Below are 23,341 nucleotides of genomic sequence, written 5' to 3' on the forward strand. Positions count from 1 at the left end.
TCGCTGTTCTCTATACGAGTGAATAATGGCTCTGCAGCTATCTCAGCCTGTGTCTCAGTGGCATGTTTTCCCTGAGCAGGAGAGCCACTGGGCTGCATACGGCTCTGCCAGAGTCCCCACCGAGGAGGGGGAGAGAGGATAGAGAGAAACTTTAATCAAGTTTTCCTTTTCACTCATTTCCCTCCTCTTCCTTCCGCCGATCTCTCTCTCTCTCTCTCTGTCCCACAGTTTAATACACATCACACGCTTCACCCACACACACGCACTCCCTGCTGAGCCGTGGGCTGTGGTGGGATACTGTACGCTGTTATGTTGACTCTCTATGCACACGAGGGGTTGTTCCATGTGATTTCAGCTACCATGACCCCCACATCTCAGATTGTTCTGAAAGATAAGCAATCCGGAAGCATTATTTTGTTGAAATATGATTTGATCACTGAGAAATGAAGCTAATTTATATTTGATATAATTTATAAGATTCATATAATATCCAATAATTATAGCACCTAACATCCGATTTGGATAAAACTTTTTCATAACAATGTGTAAGACATGAGGAATACAAAGAAGTGGTGAAAAGCCATCCATGGACCCCCATGCCAATTGTCTGAAGAGAAATAAATAATACATCACCAAATTCACTGAGAATACATTACATAGGAAGAACAAACAATACTCTGAGCTGCAGATCCATACTACTTGTCCAACATAGAGAACTGGTACAATATACTCATATTTGGTGTGGGATGGGGTGTGGGGGGGTCCATGGGGGGCTTTTGACCATTCCTTTGGATTCTAACTCATTGTTAGAAAACAATTTGCTGTTAGGTACTATATTTATCGAACATTATATGAATTCTATTAAATCAAATTGCCATGTTGGCCAAGCTTAAATTGTTATCCGGTCTCAGTGATCCACTGTGTTATTGATCCACTTCCCATCTATTATTCATTACCCCTCCCCCCCTGCAGACACACACCTGCACCCCTAGTCTCCCACTATAGACAGTGGCTGCTTTGGCAACATGGACAGACATTCTGCCAGATGGGAAGGAGAGGGGAAGCACAACACCACTTTACAATATCCATCACTAACTGAAGCACACACACATCACTCTGCACTTCATGAAAGGGCAGAGTGCCACGAGGTCACCTCTGACAAAGTGAACACACACTTACACACACACATCGCTCTGCACTTTATGGAAGGGCAGAGTGCCACGAGGTCACCTCTGACAAAGTGAACACACACTTACACACACACATCACTCTGCACTTCATGAAAGGGCAGAGTGCCACGAGGTCACCTCTGACAAAGTGAACACACACTTACACACACATCCTCAACTCAGGGAATGCTATTGACGTGCAAATACAGGTATAAACAGGGTACAGGGCATGTGTTAATGTACATGTAAATATATGCAGAGCCATAGTCACCAACCCAGCCAGGTGAAACCATGACAACCAGCTCTGGTGACAGTCAGAATCACACTGTCCTAACAACCAGAAGAGAGGGGACTGGGATTCATCATATCACTTTACCATCACTATGATAATGTTAATGTAACATGGAAGTGGTTGGTCAAGGGTGACATTGCTGCTATAATAACATCACTAGACAAAATCTTCTCTTGAGGAATCAATATCATAGAGGCTCTGGTTTAGAATGAGACTGCATGCATGTTTCCTGTTCCACCTATTCTGATCAGATCTGGTAGATGTGTTAACATATGTTAGAAGTAGAGAGAGGGGAGGGAGGTGAGAGACGGGGTAAATATGGGGAGAGGTCTGTCCGTAATAAAGCTCTGCTTCTCCACACTTCCTGATCATTGTCCATCGTGTGGTCAAGTGCTGCAAACAAAGACCTAGTTAAGCTCCAGAACAGAGATGTTCATTGTAATCAGAGGGATAATATAAATGCTATGCATGCCAGTATCACTTGGCTAAGTTGAGGAGACTGACTGCTTCTTTTTATGAGAAACAATGTGTTGAACATTTCCAAATTGTTTGCATAGTCAACTTACACACAGCTCTGACATACACACTTACCCCACCAGACATGCCACCAGGGGTCTTTTCACAGTCACCAAATTCAATAAAGCGTACAGTATTATAGAGAGACATTATTGCATGGAACTCCCTTCCATCTCATATTGCTCAAATGAACAGCAAACCTGGTTTAAAAAAACAGATGAAACAACACCTCACGGCACAAATCCTCTCCCCTATTTGACCTACATATTTTATGTTTATGTATTGACACACTACATGACCAAAAGTATGTGGACACCTGCTCGTCGAACGTCTCATTCCAAAATCATGGGCATTGATATGGGTTGGTCCCACCTTTGCTGCTATAACAGCCTCCACTCTTCTGGGAACTCTGGTTGTACTATACCTATACCTATGCCTATACCTATACCTATACACAAACACACACACACACACGCACGCACGCACGCACGCACACACACACACACACACACACACACACACACACACACACACACACACACACACACACACACACACACACACACACACACACACACACACACACACACATACCTATACACAAACACACACACACACACAAACATACTGGCAGCAGGAAAGAAGTGTGTGCATGTTAGTGTTATACATTTTGTTGTCATCATTCTACAACCAAAGCTAGTTTGAAGGACTTTGTAGTACAATTTCAGGTACTATCTACAGACTATCAGTAACATTGCTGTGGGGAATTGCTTCCATTCAGCCACAAGAGCATTAGTGAGGTCAGGCACTGATGTTGGGCAATTAGGCCTGGCTCGCAGTCGGTGTTCCAGTTCATCCCAAAAGTGTTTGATGGGGTTGAGGTCAGGGCTCTGTGCAGGCCAGTCAAGTTCTTCCACACCGATCTGGACAAACCATATGGACCTCGCTTCGTGCATGGGGACATTGTCATGCTGAAACAGGAAAGGGCCTTCCCCAAACTGTTGCCACAAAGTTGGAAGCACAGAACTGTCTAGAATGTCATTGTATTCTGTAGCTTTAAGATTTCCCTTTCCTGGAACTAAGGGGCCAAGCCCGAACCATGAAAAACAGCCACAGAACATTATTCCTCCTCAACCAAACTTTACAGTTGGCACTACGCATTGGGGCAGGAAGCGTTCTCCTGGCATCCGCAAAACCCAGATTCGTCCGTCAGACAACCAGATGGCGAAGCGTGATTAGATCACTCCAGGAACGCGAGTCCAATGATGGCGAACTTTACGCCACTCCAGCCGATGCTTGGCGTTGTGCATGGTGATCTTAGGGTTGTGTGCTGCTGCTCGGCCATGGAAACCCATTTCATGAAGCTCCCAACAAGCAGTTCTTGTGCTGACGTTGCTCCCAGAGGTAGTTTGGAACTCGGTAGTGAGTATTGCAACCGAGGACAGATGATTTGTACAGCACTCGGTGGTCCAATTCTATAAGCTTGTGTACCACTTCACGGATGAGCCGTTGGCGCTCCTAGATGTTTCCACTTCACAATAACAGCACTTACAGTTGACCGGCGCAGATCTAGCAGGGAAGAAATTTGATGAATGAACTAGTTGGAAAGGTGGCATCCATCCTCCACTAATTTGAAGGGGTGTCCTCATACTTTTGTATATATATAAGGTCGTGTCCAAAACTTTTGAGAATGACACAAATATTAATTTCCACAAAGTTTGCTGCTTCACTGTCTTTAGATAATTTGTCAGATGTTACTATGGAATACTGAAGTATAATTACAAGCATTTCATAAGTGTCAAAGGCTTTTATTGACAATTACATGAAGTTGATGCAGAGTCAATATTTGCAGTGTTGACCCTTTTTTTTCAAGAACTCTGCAATCCGCCCTGGCATGCTGTCAATTAACTTCTGGGCCACATCCTGACTGATGGCAGCCCATTCTTACATAATCAATGCTTGGAGTTTGTCAGAATTTGTGGGTGTTTGTTTGTCCACCCGCCTCTTGAGGATTGACCACAAGTTCTCAATGGGATTAAGTTCTGGAGAGTTTCCTGGCCATGGACCCAAAATATCAATGTTTTGTTCCCCGAGCCACTTAGTTATCACTTTTGCCTTATGACAAGGTGCTACATCATGCTGGAAAAGGCATTGTTCGTCACCAAACTGTTCCTGGATGGTTGGGAGAAGTTGCTCTCGGGGGATGTGTTGGAACCATTCCTTATTCATGGCTGTGTTCTTGGGCAAAATTGTGAGTGAGCCCACTCCCTTGGCTGAGAAGAAACCCCACACATGAATGGTCTCAGGATGCTTTACTGTTGGCATGACACAGGACTGATGGTAGCGCTCATCTTGTCTTCTCCGGACAAGCTTTTTTCTGGATGCCCCAAACAATCGGAAAGGGGATTCATCAGAGAAAATTACTTTACCCCAGTCCTCAGCAGTCCAATCCCTGTACCTTTTGCAGAATATCAGTCTGTCCCTGATGTTTTTCCTGGAGATAAGTGGCTTCTTTGCTGCCCTTCTTGACACCAGGCCTTCCTCCAAAAGTCTTCGCCTCACTGTGCGTGCAGATGCAATCACACCTGCCTGCTGCCATTCCTGAGCAAGCTCTGTACTGGTGGTGCCCTGATCCCGCAGCTGAATCAACTTTAGGAGATGGTCCTGTCGCTTGCTGGACTTTCTTGGGCACCCTGAAGCCTTCTTCACAACAATTGAACCACTCTCCTTAAAATTCTTGATGATCTGATAAATGGTTGATTTAGGTGCAATCTTACTGGCAGCAATATCCTTGCCTGTGAAACCCTTTTTGTTCAAAGCAATGATAACGGCACGTGTTTCCTTGCAGGTAACCATGGGTGACAGAGGAAGAACAATGATTCCAAGCACCACCCTCCTTTTGAATATTCCAGTATGTTATTCAAACTCAAACAGCATGACAGAGTGATCTCCAGCCTTGTCCTCGTCAACACTCACACCTGTGTTAACGAGAGAATCACTGACATGATGTCAGCTGGTCCTTTTGTGGCAGGGCTGAAATGAGGTGGAAATATTTGGGGGGGATTCAGTTAATTTGCATGGCAAAGAGGGACTTTGCAATTAATTGTAATTTATCTGATCACTCTTCATAACATTCTGGAGTATATTGCCATCATACAAACTGAGGCAGCATTCTCAAAACTTTTGGCCAAGACTGTATGCTATGTGTGCCTTTTGTTTAGTAACAGCTAATGGGATACTAAGAAAATACCTAAATGCCTACCCATTGCTCAAAAGATGTGGTTTTGATTGGATACTACATATGACCCCCTTTTTTCTTTGTAGCATATACAGATGAAACATTATGGAGTCTTAAAGGCCCAGTGCCATCAAAAACATGATTTCCCAGTGTTTTTTATATATTTCCACACTATGAGGTGGAATAATACTGTGAAATTTTAAAAATTCTGATAATTCCATTTTAGTGTAAGAGCTTTTCGAAACGGCCTGTTTTTGTAGGATTTTTGGTCTGCCTGGTGACATCACCAGGAGGTAAATTAGACCAATAAGAAAGAGAGTTAACCACATCTCTGCCAATAACAGCTAGTTTTCAGTTTTCCACTCCCCACTCAGACCAAGGCAGCCCCCCGCACCTCTCTGATACAGAGGGGTTGGGTTAAATGAGGAAGACACATTTCAGTTGAATGCATTCAGTTGTACAGCTGACTAGGTATCCCTCTTTCCCTTTCCCTAAACTCCCAGACAGCCCTAACAAAATTCTTTCTTGAGAAATTGCTCTTTGCTAAGAAGCTATTTTGGTTTATTTTTTGACTATTTTAATTGAAAACAATAACAGTAAAGTACCTAATTTTTACCCTGAAATAATTTGATATTGAGAAAAAAAACACAGCTGTATTGGACCTTTAAAGGAGGCATCGGTATGGCCAAAATGTCACAAATGTTCCGACTTCAATTCATTATTTCTCAATGCTTTAAGATACAAATGTCAAATATATGTCAACAATCTTTCCTACCCGACTATGGAATCAATTTCAGGAAAATTCCCAAAATAATGGTCTTCTTCTGTTCTAGTTTTGTGAGAAATCACCAACTATGTCTGAATGAAGTGTGTGTGGGTGTTAGGGACGGGCTCGGTATTAGGGCAACTGTACGTGATCTCCTTCACAAACAGCAGGTTTTATGGAATGCTGGTCTTGGAACAGGAACATTACAGATTTACTATGCTATTACTGGGGGTAAACATACACGCACGCACGCACGCACACACACACACACACACACACACACACACACACACACACACACACACACACACACACACACACACACACACACACACTGATTGTCCAGTAGCTGTAGCAGAGCGGTAACAGGTAATTGCTCAGTGCCCCTCCAAGGACAGAAATAGTTTATTACTGAACAGAGGAAAGGCGAGAGAAGAGAATGGGAGGAAAAGAGAAAGAGGAGAAAGAGAGGAAGAAATTAAGAGGAGGAGAAGAGGAGAAAAAACAGCTCGCAGATCAGGCTTTAAAGAGACAGACACAGGAGCAGATGGGATCTCAATGCTGCACAGGGAGACTAGGCTGCCCTGACACACACAAACACACACACACACACACACACACACACACACACACACACACACACACACACACACACACACACACACACACACACACACACACACACACACACACACACACACACACACACACACACACACACACACACACACACACACACACACACACACACACACACCAGGCAGCTCTCTCTCACCTGTGGTGCAGTAATTAGAGGTGTGTGTGCCCAGTGGGGATCAGTAATGGGTTTCTCCTGAAAGCCCAGGAGGACAGGAGAGGCTGTGTGTGTGTGTGTGTGTGGGGGAGTCAGTCTAGAGCTAGTCCATTTCTTAGAAGCGTCTTATAAGTCTTTGGCTGTGTAGCTGACTGACTGGTTCAGTAGCAGTACTTTAGCTGTGTAGCTGACTGACTGGTTCAGTAGCAGTACTTTAGCTGTGTAGCTGACTGACTGGTTCAGTAGCAGTACTTTAGCTGTGACGCTGACTGACTGGTTCAGTAGCAGTACTTTAGCTGTGAAGCTGACTGACTGGTTCAGTAGCAGTACTTTAGCTGTGAAGCTGACTGACTGGTTCAGTAGCAGTACTTTAGCTGTGTAGCTGACTGACTGGTTCATTAGCAGTACTTTAGCTGTGTAGCTGACTGACTGGTTCAGTAGCAGTACTTTAGCTGTGTAGCTGACTGACTGGTTCATTAGCAGTACTTTAGCTGTGTAGCTGACTGACTGGTTCAGTAGCAGTACCTTAGCTGTGAAGCTGACTGCAGGTACTCAATACGGAGTTAATGATGATTAATAGACTGCACTCTGGTTGTACTATACCATTACACACACACACACACACACACACACACACACACACACACACACACACACACACACACACACACACACACACACACACACACACACACACACACACACACACACACACACACACACACACACACACACACACACACTGGCAGCAAGAAAGAAGTGTGTGCATGTTTGTGTTACACATTTTGTTGTCAACATTCTACAACCAAAGCTAGTTTGAAGGACTTTGTAGTATAATTGCAGGTACTATCTACAGACTAGCAGTAACATATCAACTAACTATCTAGTAACCCTAACCTTAACCCTTATACTAACCCTAAACCTAACCCTTAGCCTAACCGTAGCCCTAACCCTTATTCTAAACCTAACCGTAACCTTATCAACTATCCAAATAAAGTGTAACCCCGGAGCTAATGTAATGATATAATCAGGGGAATGTGTTGTACATTAGAGCTTCATGATGTGTGTGTGTAATGAGCCACGGAATGCAAGAGTACTACCCTCCCTCTCTTCTCATCTGTCATTCCATCTCTCTTTATCCGCCCCTCTCTCTCTCTCCCTTTCTTCTCATCTGTCATTCTGCATGGTGTTCATGCCAGTGGCAGGATGTGGAAAGAGAGGGAGCACACACACACACACTGGCCTTGCGTCAGCTCAGACTTTAGATGTGTTCTGAGTTGTGCTGTTTTCTGCGCCTAGAGCTTCAGGCTGCTGTCAGATCAGTTAGAGCTTCAGGCTGCTGTCAGATCAGTTAGAACTTCAGGCTGCTGTCAGATCAGTTAGAGTTTCAGGCTGCTGTCAGATCAGTTAGAGTTTCAGGCTGCTGTCAGATCAGTTAGAGCTTCAGGCTGCTGTCAGATCAGTTAGAGCTTCAGGCTGCTGTCAGATCAGTTAGAGCTACAGGCTGCTGTCAGATCAGTTAGAGCCTCGGGCTGTGTCTGCCTGTCTCAGGGCAGGATTGGACATACACTCTGGCAGTCCTTTCATCAGGTTGACATCACATGACCACTGGAGACAAGCAGCAGGGCTACATCCTGCTTACAGACATCAACAACAGCAGAACCCAAATCTGCCAAGAGGCTGACACTATTGGTTCTTCCCAGTGTGGACAGGCAGATTTGGAAAACTTTCATTGTCTTGTTGAGCTAGGCCAATGACTGTATGTGAATGGACAAATCCATTGATCACGAGACAGCATTCATTTCTAAGAATGTGAAACCACCAGGAACTCAGGTAAAAATGAGTTTAATTTAGGAAATCTATTCCCAAATATTCCCACGAATAAAAAAGAGACATACAGTACGTGATCATGTCTCAAGGTAAGCATGGTATAAAAAAAGGATTGTTATTTTCAAATACGATCTCTTTTTGGGCTTAGTTGTGGTCAATTTGCAGTGTACAACTTATTATACAGTGCTTTCACAAATTATTCACACCCCTTGACTTATTCCACGTTTTGTTGTGTTACAGACTGAATTCAACATGGATTAAATATTCATATACACACAATACCCCTTAATGGCAAAGTGAAAACATGTTTTTAGTAACATTGGGAAATTTATTGAGAATGAAATACAGAAGTATTCACACCCTTGAGTCAATACATGTTTGAATCACCTTTGGTAGTGATTACAGCTGTGAGTCTTTCTGGGTAAGTCTCTAAGAGCTTTGCACACCTGGATTGTACAATATTTGCACACTCTTTTTTTAATTCTTCAAGCTCTGTCAAGTTGGTTGATGATCATTGCTAGACAGCCATTTTCAAGTCTTGCCATAGATGTTCAAGACTATTTAAGTCAAAACTGTAAATAGGTCACTCAGGAGCGTTCAATGTCATCTTGATAAGCAACTCCAGTGTATATATGGCCTTGTGATTTAGGTCATTGTCCTGCTGAAAGCTGAATTTGTCTCCCAGTGTCTGGTGGAAAGCAGACTGAACCAGGTTTTCCTCTAGGATTTTGCCTGTGCTTAGCTCTAGTGCGTTTATTTTTATCCAAAAAATGTCTTATTCCTTGCCGCTGACAAGCATACCCATAACATGACGCTTTCTTTGCCACATTTTTTGCAGTTTTACTTTAGTGCCTTATTGCGAACAGGATGTATGTTTTGGGATATTTTTATTCTGTACAAGTTTCCTTCTTTCCAGTCTGTATAGGTTAGTAATATGGAGTAACTACAATGTTGCTGATCCATCACACACATTAAACTCTGTAACTGTTTTAAAGTCAACATTGGTCTCATGGTGAAATTCCTGAGTGGTTTCCTTCCTCTCCGGCAACTGAGTTAGTAAGGACACCTGCATCTTTGTAGTTATTGGGTGTGTTGATTCACCATCCAAAGTGTAACTAATAACTTCATCATACTCAAAAGGATATTCAATGTCTGCTTTAAAACATTTTTTTTACCCATATACCCATAGATTACCTTCTTTGGTCTTTGTGGTTGAATTTGTGTTTGAAATTCACTGCTCTACTTAGGGACCTTACAGGTAATTGTATGTGTGGGGTACAGATATGTGGTGGTCATTTAAAAATTATGTTAAACACTATTACTGCACACATATTCCATGCAACTTAATATGTGACTTGTTAAGCACATTTTTACTCCTAAACTTATTTAGGCTTGCCAGAACAAAGGGTATGAATATTTATTCACTCAAGGCATTTCAGCTTTTCATTTTTAATTAATTTGTAAAATTCTACAAACATAATTCCACTTTGACATTATGGGGTATTGTGTCTAGCTAGGCCAGTGAAAACAAATCTCAATTTAATACATTTTAAATTCAGCCTCCAACATAACAAAATGTGGAAAAAGCAAGAGGTGTGACTTTCTGTAATTATGTTCCGCCCCCCTGACCATCCAGCCCAACAAAATCCATCCTGCGGCTGAATCTATACTGAACACAAATATAAACGTGTTGGTCCCATGTTTCATGAGCTGATATAAAAGATCCCAGAAATTTTTCAGACGCACAAAAAGCTTATTTCTCTCAAATTTTGTGCACAAATTTGTTCACATCCCTGTTAATGAGCATTTTCCCTTTGCCACGGTACTCCATCCACCTGACATGTGTGGCATATCAAAAAAATGCTTAAATAGTATGATCATTACACAGGTGCACCTTGTGGAAAATAAAAGGCCACTCTAAAATGTGCAGTTTTGTCACACAATACAATGTCACAGATGTCTGAAGTTTTGAGGGAGTGTGCAATTTGCATTTGGCAGTACGTCCAACCAGCCTCACAACCACAGACCACGTGTATGGTGTTGTGTGGACGAGTGGTTTGCTGATGTCAACGTTGTGAACTGAGTGCCCCAGATCCTGAGGCTCATTGTTGTGCCATTCATCCGACACTATCACCTCATGTTTCAGCATGATAATGCACAGCCCCAAGGATCTGTACACATTCATGTAAACTGAAAATGTCCCAGTTCTTCCATGACCTGCATACTCACCAGATATGTCACCCATTGAGCATGCTTAGGATGCTCTGGATGTATTCCAGTTCCTGTCAATATCCAGCAACTTGGCCATTGAGGAGTGGGACAACATCCCACAGACCACAATTAACAGCCTAATCAACTCTGTGTGAAGGAGATGTGTTGCTCTGAATGAGACCAATGGTGGTCACACCGGATTCTGACTGGTTTTCTGAGCCACACCCCTCACCTTTTTTTAAGGTATCTGTGACCAACAGATGCATATCTTTATTCCCAGTCATGTGAAATCCATAGATTAGGGCCTAATTCATTAATTTCAATTGACTGATTTCCTTATATGTTGCGTTTATATTTTTGTTTATATTTTTGTTCAGTATAGTTGCTTATCTCTGGTATAGGGTCTGTCTTCTCTCTCCTCCAGAGTTTACCCGCCCTGCCCTGTGGGAAGTTCTAACGTGTCTCCTCTCTCTCCTCCAGAGTTTACCTGCCCTGCCCTGTGGGATGGTTTAACGTGTCTCCTCTCTCTCCTCCAGAGTTTACCCACCCTGCCCTGTGGGATGGTCTAACGTGTCTCCTCTCTCTCCTCCAGAGTTTATCCGCCCTGCCCTGTGGGATGGTCTAACGTGTCTCCTCTCTCTCCTCCAGAGTTTACCCGCCCTGCCCTGTGGGATGGTCTAACGTGTCTCCTCTCTCTCCTCCAGACTTTACCTGCCCTGCCCTGTGGGAAGGTCTAACTTATCTCCTCTCTCTCCTCCAGAGTTTACCTGCCCTGCCCTGTGGGAAGGTCTAACGTGTCTCCTCTCTCTCCTCCAGAGTTTACCCGCCCTGCCCTGTGGGATGGTCTAACGTGTCTCCTCTCTCTCCTCCAGAGTTTACCCGCCCTGCCCTGTGGGAAGGTCTAACGTGTCTCCTCTCTCTCCTCCAGAGTTTACCCGCCCTGCCCTGTGGGATGGTCTAACGTGTCTCCTCTCTCTCCTCCAGAGTTTACCTGCCCTGCCCTGTGGGATGGTCTAACGTGTCTCCTCTCTCTCCTCCAGAGTTTACCCGCCCTGCCCTGTGGGATGGTCTAACGTGTCTCCTCTCTCTCCTCCAGAGTTTACCTGCCCTGCCCTGTGGGAAGGTCTAACTTATCTCCTCTCTCTCCTCCAGAGTTTACCTAATCTAACCCTAACCCTGCCCTGTGGAAAGGCTCTCTATTCCTACGAGGGGAAGGAACCTGGAGACCTGCAGTTTGCAAAAGGGGACATCATCATCCTGCGACGTAAAGTTGACGACAACTGGTACCATGGGGAGCTGAACAGTTGTCATGGTTTCCTGCCAGCTAGTTACATCGCGTTGTTACGGCCGCTGAGCCAAACTCCGCCCACAGGAAAGGCCTTGTACGACTTTGAAGTCAAAGACAAAGATCAGGACAAAGACTGTCTGGCCTTCTCAAAGGTACACACACACACATGCACGCACACACAAACCTACACACACGAACACACGCTGACTCACTGTAATCCACTGTGTGTGTGTATCTATGAATACGTTTACATGGACACTGATCAAATAAAATGTCATTTTATTGGTCCCGTACACATATTTTGCAGATGTTATTGCAGGTGCATCAAAATGCTTATGTTTCGAGCTCCAACAGTACAGTAATACCTAACAAAACAAAACAATACACGCAAAAATGAAGACATATCAGAATGAGTATTGTCCGAGTGTGGAATATAAATATATATACAAAAGTATATGGACACCCCTTCAAATTAGTGGATTCGGCTATTTCAGCCAGACCCATTGCTGATGTAACAGTAAAGCTTCCGTCCCTCTCCTCGCCCCTACCTGGGCTTGAACCAGGGACCCCCTGCACACCTCAACAACTGCCTTCTAAGAAGCATCGTTACCCATCGCTCCACAAAAGCCCTGGCTCTTGCAGGGCAAGGGGAACAACTACTTCAAGGTCTCAGAGCGAGTGACGTCACCGATTGAAACGTTATCAGAGCGCACCCCGCAAACTAGCTAGTCATTTCACATCGGTTACACTGACAGGTGTATAAAATCGATCACACAGCCATGCAATCTCCATAGACAAACATTGGCAGTAGAATGGCCTTACTGAAGAGCTCAGTGACATTCAACGTGGCACCATCATAGGATGCCAACTTTCCAACAAATCAGTGTGTCAAATTTCTGCCCTACTAGAGCAACCCCGGGCAACTGTAAGTGCTATTATTGTGACGTGTAAAATTCTAGGAGCAACAACGGCTCAGCCGAGAAGTGGTAGGCCACACAAGCTAACAGAATGGGACCGACGAGTGCTGAAGCACGTAGTTCGGAAAAGTCGTCTGTCTTTGGTTGCAACTCTCACTACCAAGTTCCAAACTGCTTCTGGAAGCAACGTCAGCACATCAACTGTTTGTCGGCAGCTTCATGAAATGGTTTTTCATGACCGAGCAGCCGCACACAAGCCTAAGATCACCATGCGCAATGCCAAGTGTCGGCTGGAGTGGTGTAAAGCTCGTCGCCAATGGATTCTTGAGCAGTGGAAACACGTTCTCTGGAGTGATGATTTACTCTTCAAATCAAATTGTATTAGTCACATGCGCCGAATACAACAAGTGTAAACCTGAAATGCTTACTTACAAGCCCTTAACCAACAATGCAGTTTAAAAAATACAAATAAGAATAGGAAATAAAAGTAACAAGTAGTTAAAGAGCAGCAGCAAAATAACAATAGCGAGACTATATACAGGGGGTACCAACAGAGGGTACCAGTACAGAGTCAATGTGCGGTGGCACCGGTTAGCCGAGGCAATTGAGGAAATATGTACATGTAGATAGAGTTATTAAAGTGACTATGCATAGATAATAACAGAGAGTAGCAGCGGCGTAAAAGAGGGGGGTCAATGCAAATAGTCTGGGTGGCCATTTGATTAGATGTTCAGGAGTCTTATGGCTTGAGGGTAGAAGTTGTTTAGAAACCTCTTGGACCTAGACTTGGTGCTCTGGTACCGCTTGCCATGCAGCAGCATAGAGAACAGTCTATGACTAGGGTGGCTGGAGTCTTGGACAATTTGTAGGGCCTTCCTCTGACACCACCTGGTATAGAGGTCCTGGATGGCAGGGAGCTTGGCCCCAGTGATGTACTGGGTTGTACGCACTAACCTCTGTATTGCCTTGCGGTAGGATGCTGAGAAGTTGCCATACAAGGCAGTGATGCAACCAGTCAGGATACTCTCGATGGTGCAGCTTTAGAACCTTTTGAGGATCTGAGGACCCATGCCAAATCTTTTCAGTCTCCTGAGGGAGAATAGGTTTAGTTGTGCCCTCTTCACAACTGTCTTGGTGTGCTTGGACCATGTTAGTTTGTTGGTAATGTGGACACCAAGGAACTTGAAGATCTCAACCTGCTCCACTACAACCCCGTCGATGAGAAGGGGACGTGCTCAGTCCTCCTTTTCCTGTATTCCACAATCATCTCCTTTGTCTTGATCGTGGGAGGTTGTTGTCCTGGTATCACACGGCCAGGTCTCTGACCTCCTCCCTATTGGCTGTCTCGTCGTTGTTGGTGATCAGGCCTAGCACTGGAGTGTCATCGGCAAACTTAATGATAGTGTTGGAGTCATGAGTGAACAGGGAGTATAGGAGGGGACTGATCACGCACCCCTGAGTGGCCCCTGTGCTGAGGATCAGCGTGGCAGATGTGTTGTTACCTACCCTTACCACCTGGGGGCGGCCCGTCAGGAAGTCCAGGATCCAGTTGCAGAGGGAGGTGTTTAGTCCCAGAGTCCTTAGATTCACCATCTGGTAGTCCGACGGACGAATCTGGGTTTGGCGGATGCCAGGAGAGAACGCTACCTTACACAATGCATAGTGTCAACTGCAACGTTTGGTGGAGAAGGAAGGGCTGTTTTCATGGTTCGGGCGAGGCAGCACACAATGGCATTCTAGACGATTCTGTGCTTCAAACTTTGTGGCAACTGCTTGGGGAAGGCCCCTTTCCTGTTTCAGCATGACAACGCCCCTGTGCACAAAGTGAGGTCCATACAGCAATGGATTGCCGAATATCGGTGTGGAAGAACTTGAGTGGCCTGCACAGAGCCTCATCGAACATCTTTATCCCCTTACACTTGTGTGTAAAAGGTAGTAGTTGTGGAATTGTTGGGTTAGGTTAGATTACTCGTTGGTTATTACTGCATTGTCGGAACTAGAAGCACAAGCATTTCGCTACACTCGCATTAACATCTGCTAACCATGTGTATGTGACAAATAAAAATGTGATTTGATTTGATTTGATCGAACACCTTTGGGATGAATTGGAACGCTGATTGCGAGCCAGGCTTAGTAGCCCAACATCAGTGACCTACCTCTCTAATGCTGTTGTGGCTGAATGGAAGCAAGTCCCTGCAGCAATGTTCCAACATCTAGTGGAAAGCCTTCCCAGAAGAGTGAAGTGGAGGCTCTCTATGATACCCTACTGGATGTTTTGTGTTTATCTAAGCAGTCTACCTTCTCCTCCGTCTATCTTTCTCCCTCTCTATCTGAATATAGTTTTTCTCCTCATATGTGGGAGAGCGAGAGAGTAACCCCCCTTCTCCAGCACAGTGTTTGTGATAAACAGTGATTTGTATTCCCTCTGCTCCTCTCCTCTTCAAAGCTCATCATTTGTTCATGCTGTTACACACTCTAGGTGAGGACACTGGCGAATGGAACATATCTCGTTCTCTCTCATTCTCTGTGTGTGTGTTCCTCAGCAGCACCTGGCCTCATACACTCTCTCAGGATGGGGCTGAGGGCCAAGTCAGGACAGAGAGACACAGACATGCACTTCCTTTTCGCACACAGAATCACAGCTGCAGTTCCCTAGCTAAATTACTAAATGGAAGGATGGGTTTAAATTCAAAGAGAGAATGAGAGGGAGGCATAGAGGGAGACAGAGACGGAGACAGAGAGGGAGAGGGAGGGAGATGGAGAGGGAGACAGAGAGGGAGACAGAGAGGGAGACGGAGAGGGAGACGGAGAGGGAGAGGGGGGAGATGGAGAGGGAGACAGAGAGAGACAGAGAGGGAGAGGGAGGGAGAGGGAGAGGGAGTGAATGAGTGAAGGAGAGCAGCATGTAAGCCTGCATGTAACAGGGCCAGTGGGTCAGATAATATATCTCTAGGAGAGAGAGAGAGAAACCTTATCCCTCTCTTACTCTCTTTCTGCCATCCTCTCCCTCCCTCTCCTTCTTTCCCTCTGTGATGATGAGAAATGAGTAGAGACAGTGGTATCATTAGGTCAGGGGCAGAGGCAGAAGGGGGCAGGCCAAGTTAGAGAGGGAGAGGGGAGATAGTGTGGGAGAGTGAGATAAAGAGTAAGAGAAAGAGAGACTCACACATGGTGATTTTAATGCAGGGAAATCAGTTTTACCCAATTTTTTACCAGCATGTCACCACCAAAAAGAGGCAACAAAACTCTAGACCACCCGAGAGAGAGAGAGAGAGAGAGAGAGAGAGATAGAGAGAGAGAGAGATGAATATCAGCTTAATTCCTGTTTTGTCCTTATAAACCATACTGTCTGTTCAATAGGATGAGGTTCTGACGGTGATCAGACGAGTGGATGACAACTGGGCAGAGGGCATGCTGGGAGATAAGATCGGGATCTTCCCCATCCTCTATGTAGAGGTAACAACAAACACACACACTTATTAGATAGGGATACATCATTAATTAAGAGTCTTCCATCACTTTGACTTGACGGGAGGCTATGTGTGCGTTCGTATGTGTGTTGTGAAGGGGGAGGTTAGGGTTAGTAGGGGGGGACATAATGAGGGTGTCCCAGCTGGAGGCAAGTGGAGCGTTGGGGGAGGGAGGAAGGAGCTCTCTCCTCTCTCCTTGTCTCTTATGGTGGTGTAGCTGTGCGCAGTTAACCCTTCACACCTTTAACACAAGAAGAGCCTAGAGGGTCATGTGGACATCATAACACACTGTCGCTGTTAGAATCTTAATATCACAAATTGAAGGAGGACATTTTTGACTGGTTTCCCTCTGCTACCCGTCCTACTCCCGACAGTTGAAGGTGCCCTGCCACGATGATAATTACCCCCATAATTGCCTCGAAATAGCATATATAAAATGTATTCATTAGACTGTTAGAAGGTTGACGTCCAAACACACACAAATACACACACTGTATGGCACAGTGAGCACAGGGCTGCTCAGATAAAAGATGATCACAGAGAGAAAGAAAGTACAGGGTGAAGGATGGTTCTGCCTCAGAGAACAATGCACACACACACACACACACACAGACACACACACACACACACACACACACACACACACACACACACACACACACACACACACACACACACACACACACACACACACACACACACACACACACACACACACACACACACACACACACACACACAGGGTAAAAGGTAAAAGGTGAAGGCCCTTGTGATAAGTGTAAAGAGACAGTCACACATTCAGGTATATTGTGTATACTGTGGGAACGTATGCATGAGATGGGGAGAGGAATTCACTGTCTGTCTGTGTCTGAGAGTGTATTTGACCTTCATAGAGAAAGACTGTGTGTGCGTCTCCATTCGTCCCCTGAGAGTAATGCCGTCAGTGCAGGATCAATCTATCAGGCTCATTAGCATATGTTCTGATTAGCATATCTATTAATATGGAGATGGCGACGTCTCACACACTGAGACAGATCCACTCTGTCCTGCCCCATACAGTCTATACTCACACACTGAGACAGATCCACTCTGTCCTGCCCCAAACAGTCTATACTCACACACTGAGACAGATCCACTCTGTCCTGCCCCATACAGTCTATACTCACACACTGAGACAGATCCACTCTGTCCTGCCCCATACAGTCTATACTTGCACACTGAGACAGATCCACTCTGTCCTGCCCCATACAGTCTATACTCACACACTGAGACAGATCCACACTTACCTGCCCCATACAGTCTATACTTACACACTTAGACAGAACCACTCTGTCCTGCCCCCTACAGTCTATACTCACACACTGAGACAGATCCACTCTGTCCTGCCCTCTACAGTCTATACTCACACACTGAGACAGATCCACTCTGTCTTGCCCTCTACAGTCTATACTCACACACTGAGACAGATCCACTCTGTCCTGCCCTCTACAGTCTATACTCACACACTGAGACAGATCCACTCTGTCCTGCTCTCTACAGTCTATACTCACACACTGAGACAGATCCACTCTGTCCTGCCCCCTACATTCTATACTCACACACTGAGACAGATCCACTCAGTCCGGCCCCCTACAGTCAATACTGACACACTGAGACAGATCCACTATCCTGCCCTCTCCAGTCTATACTCACACGCTGAGACAGATCCACTCTGTCCTGCCCTCTACAGTCTATACTCACACACTGAGACAGATCCACTCTGTCCTGCCCTCTACATTCTATACTCACACACTGAGACAGATCCACTCTGTCCTGCTCTCTATAGTCTATACTTACACACTGAGACAGATCCACTCTGTCCTGCCCCCTACTGTCTATACTCACACACTGAGACAGATCCACTCTGTCCTTCCCCATACAGTCTATACTCACACTGAGACAGATCCACTCTGTCCTGCCCTCAACAGTCTATATTCACACACTGAGACAGATACACTCTGTCCTGCCCCCTACAGTCTATACTCACACACTGAGACAGATCCACTCTGTCCTGCCCCATACAGTCTATACTGACACACTGAGACAGATCCACTCTGTCCTGCCCTCTACAGTCTATACTCACACACTGAGACAGATCCACTCTGTCCTGCCCTCTACAGTCTATACTCACACACTGAGACAGATCCACTCTGTCCTGCCCCCTACAGTCTATACTGACACACTGAGACAGATCCACTCTGTCCTGCCCCCTACATTCTATACTCACACACTGAGACAGATCCACTCAGTCCGGCCCCCTACAGTCAATACTGACACACTGAGACAGATCCACTATCCTGCCCTCTCCAGTCTATACTCACACGCTGAGACAGATCCACTCTGTCCTGCCCTCTACAGTCTATACTCACACGCTGAGACAGATCCACACTTACCTGCCCCATACAGTCTATACTTACACACTTAGACAGAACCACTCTGTCCTGCCCCCTACAGTCTATACTCACACACTGAGACAGATCCACTCTGTCCTGCCCTCTACAGTCTATACTCACACACTGAGACAGATCCACTCTGTCTTGCCCCCTACATTCTATACTCACACACTGAGACAGATCCACTCAGTCCGGCCCCCTACAGTCAATACTGACACACTGAGACAGATCCACTATCCTGCCTTCTCCAGTCTATACTCACACGCTGAGACAGATCCACTCTGTCCTGCCCTCTACAGTCTATACTCACACACTGAGACAGATCCACTCTGTCCTGCCCTCTACGTTCTATACTCACACACTGAGACAGATCCACTCTGTCCTGCTCTCTATAGTCTATACTTACACACTGAGACAGATCCACTCTGTCCTGCCCCCTACAGTCTATACTCACAAACTGAGACAGATCCACTCTGTCCTTCCCCATACAGTCTAAACTCACACTGAGACAGATCCACTCTGTCCTGCCCTCAACAGTCTATATTCACACACTGAGACAGATACACTCTGTCCTGCCCCCTACAGTCTATACTCACACACTGAGACAGATCCACTCTGTCCTGCCCCATACAGTCTATACTGACACACTGAGACAGATCCACTCTGTCCTGCCCTCTACAGTCTATACTCACACACTGAGACAGATCCACTCTGTCCTGCCCCCTACAGTCTATACTTACACATTGAGACAGATCCACTCTGTCCTGCCCTCTACAGTCTATACTCACACGCTGAGACAGATCCACTCTGTCCTGCCCTCCACAGTCTATACTCACACACTGAGACAGATCCACTCTGTCCTGCCCCCTACATTCTATACTCACATGCTGAGACAGATCCACTCTGTCCTGCCCTCTACAGTCTATACTCACACACTGAGACAGATCCACTCTGTCCTGCCCTCTACAGCCTATACTCACACACTGAGACAGATCCACTCTGTCCTGCCCTCTATAGTCTATACTTACACACTGAGACAGATCCACTCTGTCCTGCCCTCTACAGTCTATACTCACACACTGAGACAGATCCACTCTGTCTTGCCCTCTACAGTCTATACTCACACACTGAGACAGATCCACTCTGTCCTGCCCTCTACAGTCTATACTCACACACTGAGACAGATCCACTCTGTCCTGCCCTCTACAGTCTATACTCACACACTGAGACAGATCCACTCTGTCCTGCCCCTACAGTCTATACTTACACACTGAGACAGATCCAATCTGTCCTGCCCTCTACTGTCTATACTCACACGCTGAGACAGATCCACTCTGTCCTGCCCTCTACAGTCTATACTCACACACTGAGACAGATCCACTCTGTCCTGCCCTCTACAGTCTATACTCACACACTGAGAAAGATCCACTCTGTCCTGCCCCATACAGTCTATACTCACACACTGAGACATATCCACTCTGTCCTGCCCCCTACAGTCTATACTTACACACTGAGGCAGATCCACTCTGTCCTGCCCCCTACAGTCTATACTTACACACTGAGACAGATCCACTCTGTCCTGCCCCCTACAGTCTATACTTACACGCTGAGACAGATCCACTCTGTCCTGCCCTCTACTGTCTATACTCACACACTGAGACAGATCAACTCTGTTCTGCCCTCTACAGTCTATACTCACACACTGAGACAGATCCACTCTGTCCTTCCCACTCAGTCTATACTCACACACTGAGACAGATCCCCTCTGTCTTGCCCCCTACATTCTATACTCACACGCTGAGACAGATCCACTCAGTCCTGTCCCATACAGTCTATACTTACTCACTGAGACAGATCCACTCTGTCCTGCCCTCTAAAGTCTATACTCACACACTGAGACAGATCCACTCTGTCCTGCCCCCTACATTCTATACTCACACACTGAGACAGATCCACTCTGTCCTGCCCCCTACAGTCTATACTCACACACTGAGACAAATCCACTCTGTCCTGCCCTCTACAGTCTATACTCACACACTGAGACAGATCCACTCTCTCCTGCCCCATACAGTCTATACTCACACACTGAGACAGATCCACTCTGTCCTGCTCTCTACAGCCTATACTCACACACTGAGACAGATCCACTCTGTCCTGCCCTCTATAGTCTATACTTACACACTGAGACAGATCCACTCTGTCCTGCCCCCTACAGTCTATACTCACACACTGAGACAGATCCACTCTGTCCTGCCCCATACAGTCTATACTCACACACTGAGACAGATCCACTCTGTCCTACCCTCTACAGTCTATACTCACACACTGAGACAGATCCACTCTGTCCTGCCCCCTACATTCTATACTCACATGCTGAGACAGATCCACTCTGTCCTGCCCTCTACAGTCTATACTCACACACTGAGACAGATCCACTCTGTCCTGCCCTCTACAGCCTATACTCACACACTGAGACAGATCCACTCTGTCCTGCCCTCTATAGTCTATACTTACACACTGAGACAGATCCACTCTGTCCTGCCCTCTACAGTCTATACTCACACACTGAGACAGATCCACTCTGTCTTGCCCTCTACAGTCTATACTCACACACTGAGACAGATCCACTCTGTCCTGCCCTCTACAGTCTATACTCACACACTGAGACAGATCCACTCTGTCCTGCCCTCTACAGTCTATACTCACACACTGAGACAGATCCACTCTGTCCTGCCCCTACAGTCTATACTTACACACTGAGACAGATCCAATCTGTCCTGCCCTCTACTGTCTATACTCACACGCTGAGACAGATCCACTCTGTCCTGCCCTCTACAGTCTATACTCACACACTGAGACAGATCCACTCTGTCCTGCCCTCTACAGTCTATACTCACACACTGAGAAAGATCCACTCTGTCCTGCCCCATACAGTCTATACTCACACACTGAGACATATCCACTCTGTCCTGCCCCCTACAGTCTATACTTACACACTGAGGCAGATCCACTCTGTCCTGCCCCCTACAGTCTATACTTACACACTGAGACAGATCCACTCTGTCCTGCCCCCTACAGTCTATACTTACACGCTGAGACAGATCCACTCTGTCCTGCCCTCTACAGTCTATACTCACACACTGAGACAGATCAACTCTGTTCTGCCCTCTACAGTCTATACTCACACACTGAGACAGATCCACTCTGTCCTTCCCACTCAGTCTATACTCACACACTGAGACAGATCCCCTCTGTCTTGCCCCCTACAGTCTATACTCACACGCTGAGACAGATCCACTCAGTCCTGTCCCATACAGTCTATACTTACTCACTGAGACAGATCCACTCTGTCCTGCCCTCTAAAGTCTATACTCACACACTGAGACAGATCCACTCTGTCCTGCCCCTACATTCTATACTCACACACTGAGACAGATCCACTCTGTCCTGCCCCCTACAGTCTATACTCACACACTGAGACAAATCCACTCTGTCCTGCCCTCTACAGTCTATACTCACACACTGAGACAGATCCACTCTCTCCTGCCCCATACAGTCTATACTCACACACTGAGACAGATCCACTCTGTCCTGCTCTCTACAGCCTATACTCACACACTGAGACAGATCCACTCTGTCCTGCCCTCTATAGTCTATACTTACACACTGAGACAGATCCACTCTGTCCTGCCCCCTACAGTCTATACTCACACACTGAGACAGATCCACTCTGTCCTGCCCCATACAGTCTATACTCACACACTGAGACAGATCCACTCTGTCCTACCCTCTACAGTCTATACTCACACACTGAGACAGATCCACTCTGTCTTGCCCTCTACAGTCTATACTCACACACTGAGACAGATCCACTCTGTCCTGCCCCATACAGTCTATACTCACACACTGAGACAAATCCACTCTGTCCTGCCCCTACAGTCTATACTTACACACTGAGGCATATCCACTCTGTCCTGCCCTCTACAGTCTATACTCACACACTGAGACAGATCCACTCTGTCCTGCCCCCTACAGTCTATACTCACACACTGAGACATATCCACTCTGTCCTGCCCCCTACAGTCTATACTTACACACTGAGGCAGATCCACTCTGTCCTGCCCTCTACAGTCTATACTCACACACTGAGACAGATCCACTCTGTCCTGCCCCCTACAGTCTATACTCACACGCTGAGACAGATCCACTCTGTCCTGCCCCATACACTGAGACAGATCCACTCTGTCTTGCCCCCTACAGTCTATACTCACACACTGAGACAGATCCACTCTGTCCTGCCCTCTACAGTCTACACTCACACACTGAGACAGATCCCTCTGTCTTGCCCCCTACAGTCTATACTCACACACTGAGACAGATCCACTCTGTCCTGCCCCAACAGTCTATACTCACACACTG

General features: G+C 46.1%; 1 protein-coding gene across 1 annotated transcript in view; it reads left to right on the plus strand.

Moving 5' to 3' along the window:
- LOC135547508 (E3 ubiquitin-protein ligase SH3RF3-like) overlaps positions 1 to 23,341 on the plus strand; it is an 87,337-nt gene that overhangs the window by 31,712 nt on the left and 32,284 nt on the right. Inside the window, exons 2-3 of the mRNA XM_064976580.1 lie at positions 11,968 to 12,255; positions 16,381 to 16,476. Coding sequence (XP_064832652.1) covers positions 11,968 to 12,255; positions 16,381 to 16,476 — 384 coding nt within the window. The remainder of the gene's footprint in view (positions 1 to 11,967; positions 12,256 to 16,380; positions 16,477 to 23,341) is intronic.

Source organism: Oncorhynchus masou, chromosome 10, assembly GCF_036934945.1.
Source record: "Oncorhynchus masou masou isolate Uvic2021 chromosome 10, UVic_Omas_1.1, whole genome shotgun sequence".
NCBI lineage: Eukaryota > Metazoa > Chordata > Actinopteri > Salmoniformes > Salmonidae > Oncorhynchus > Oncorhynchus masou.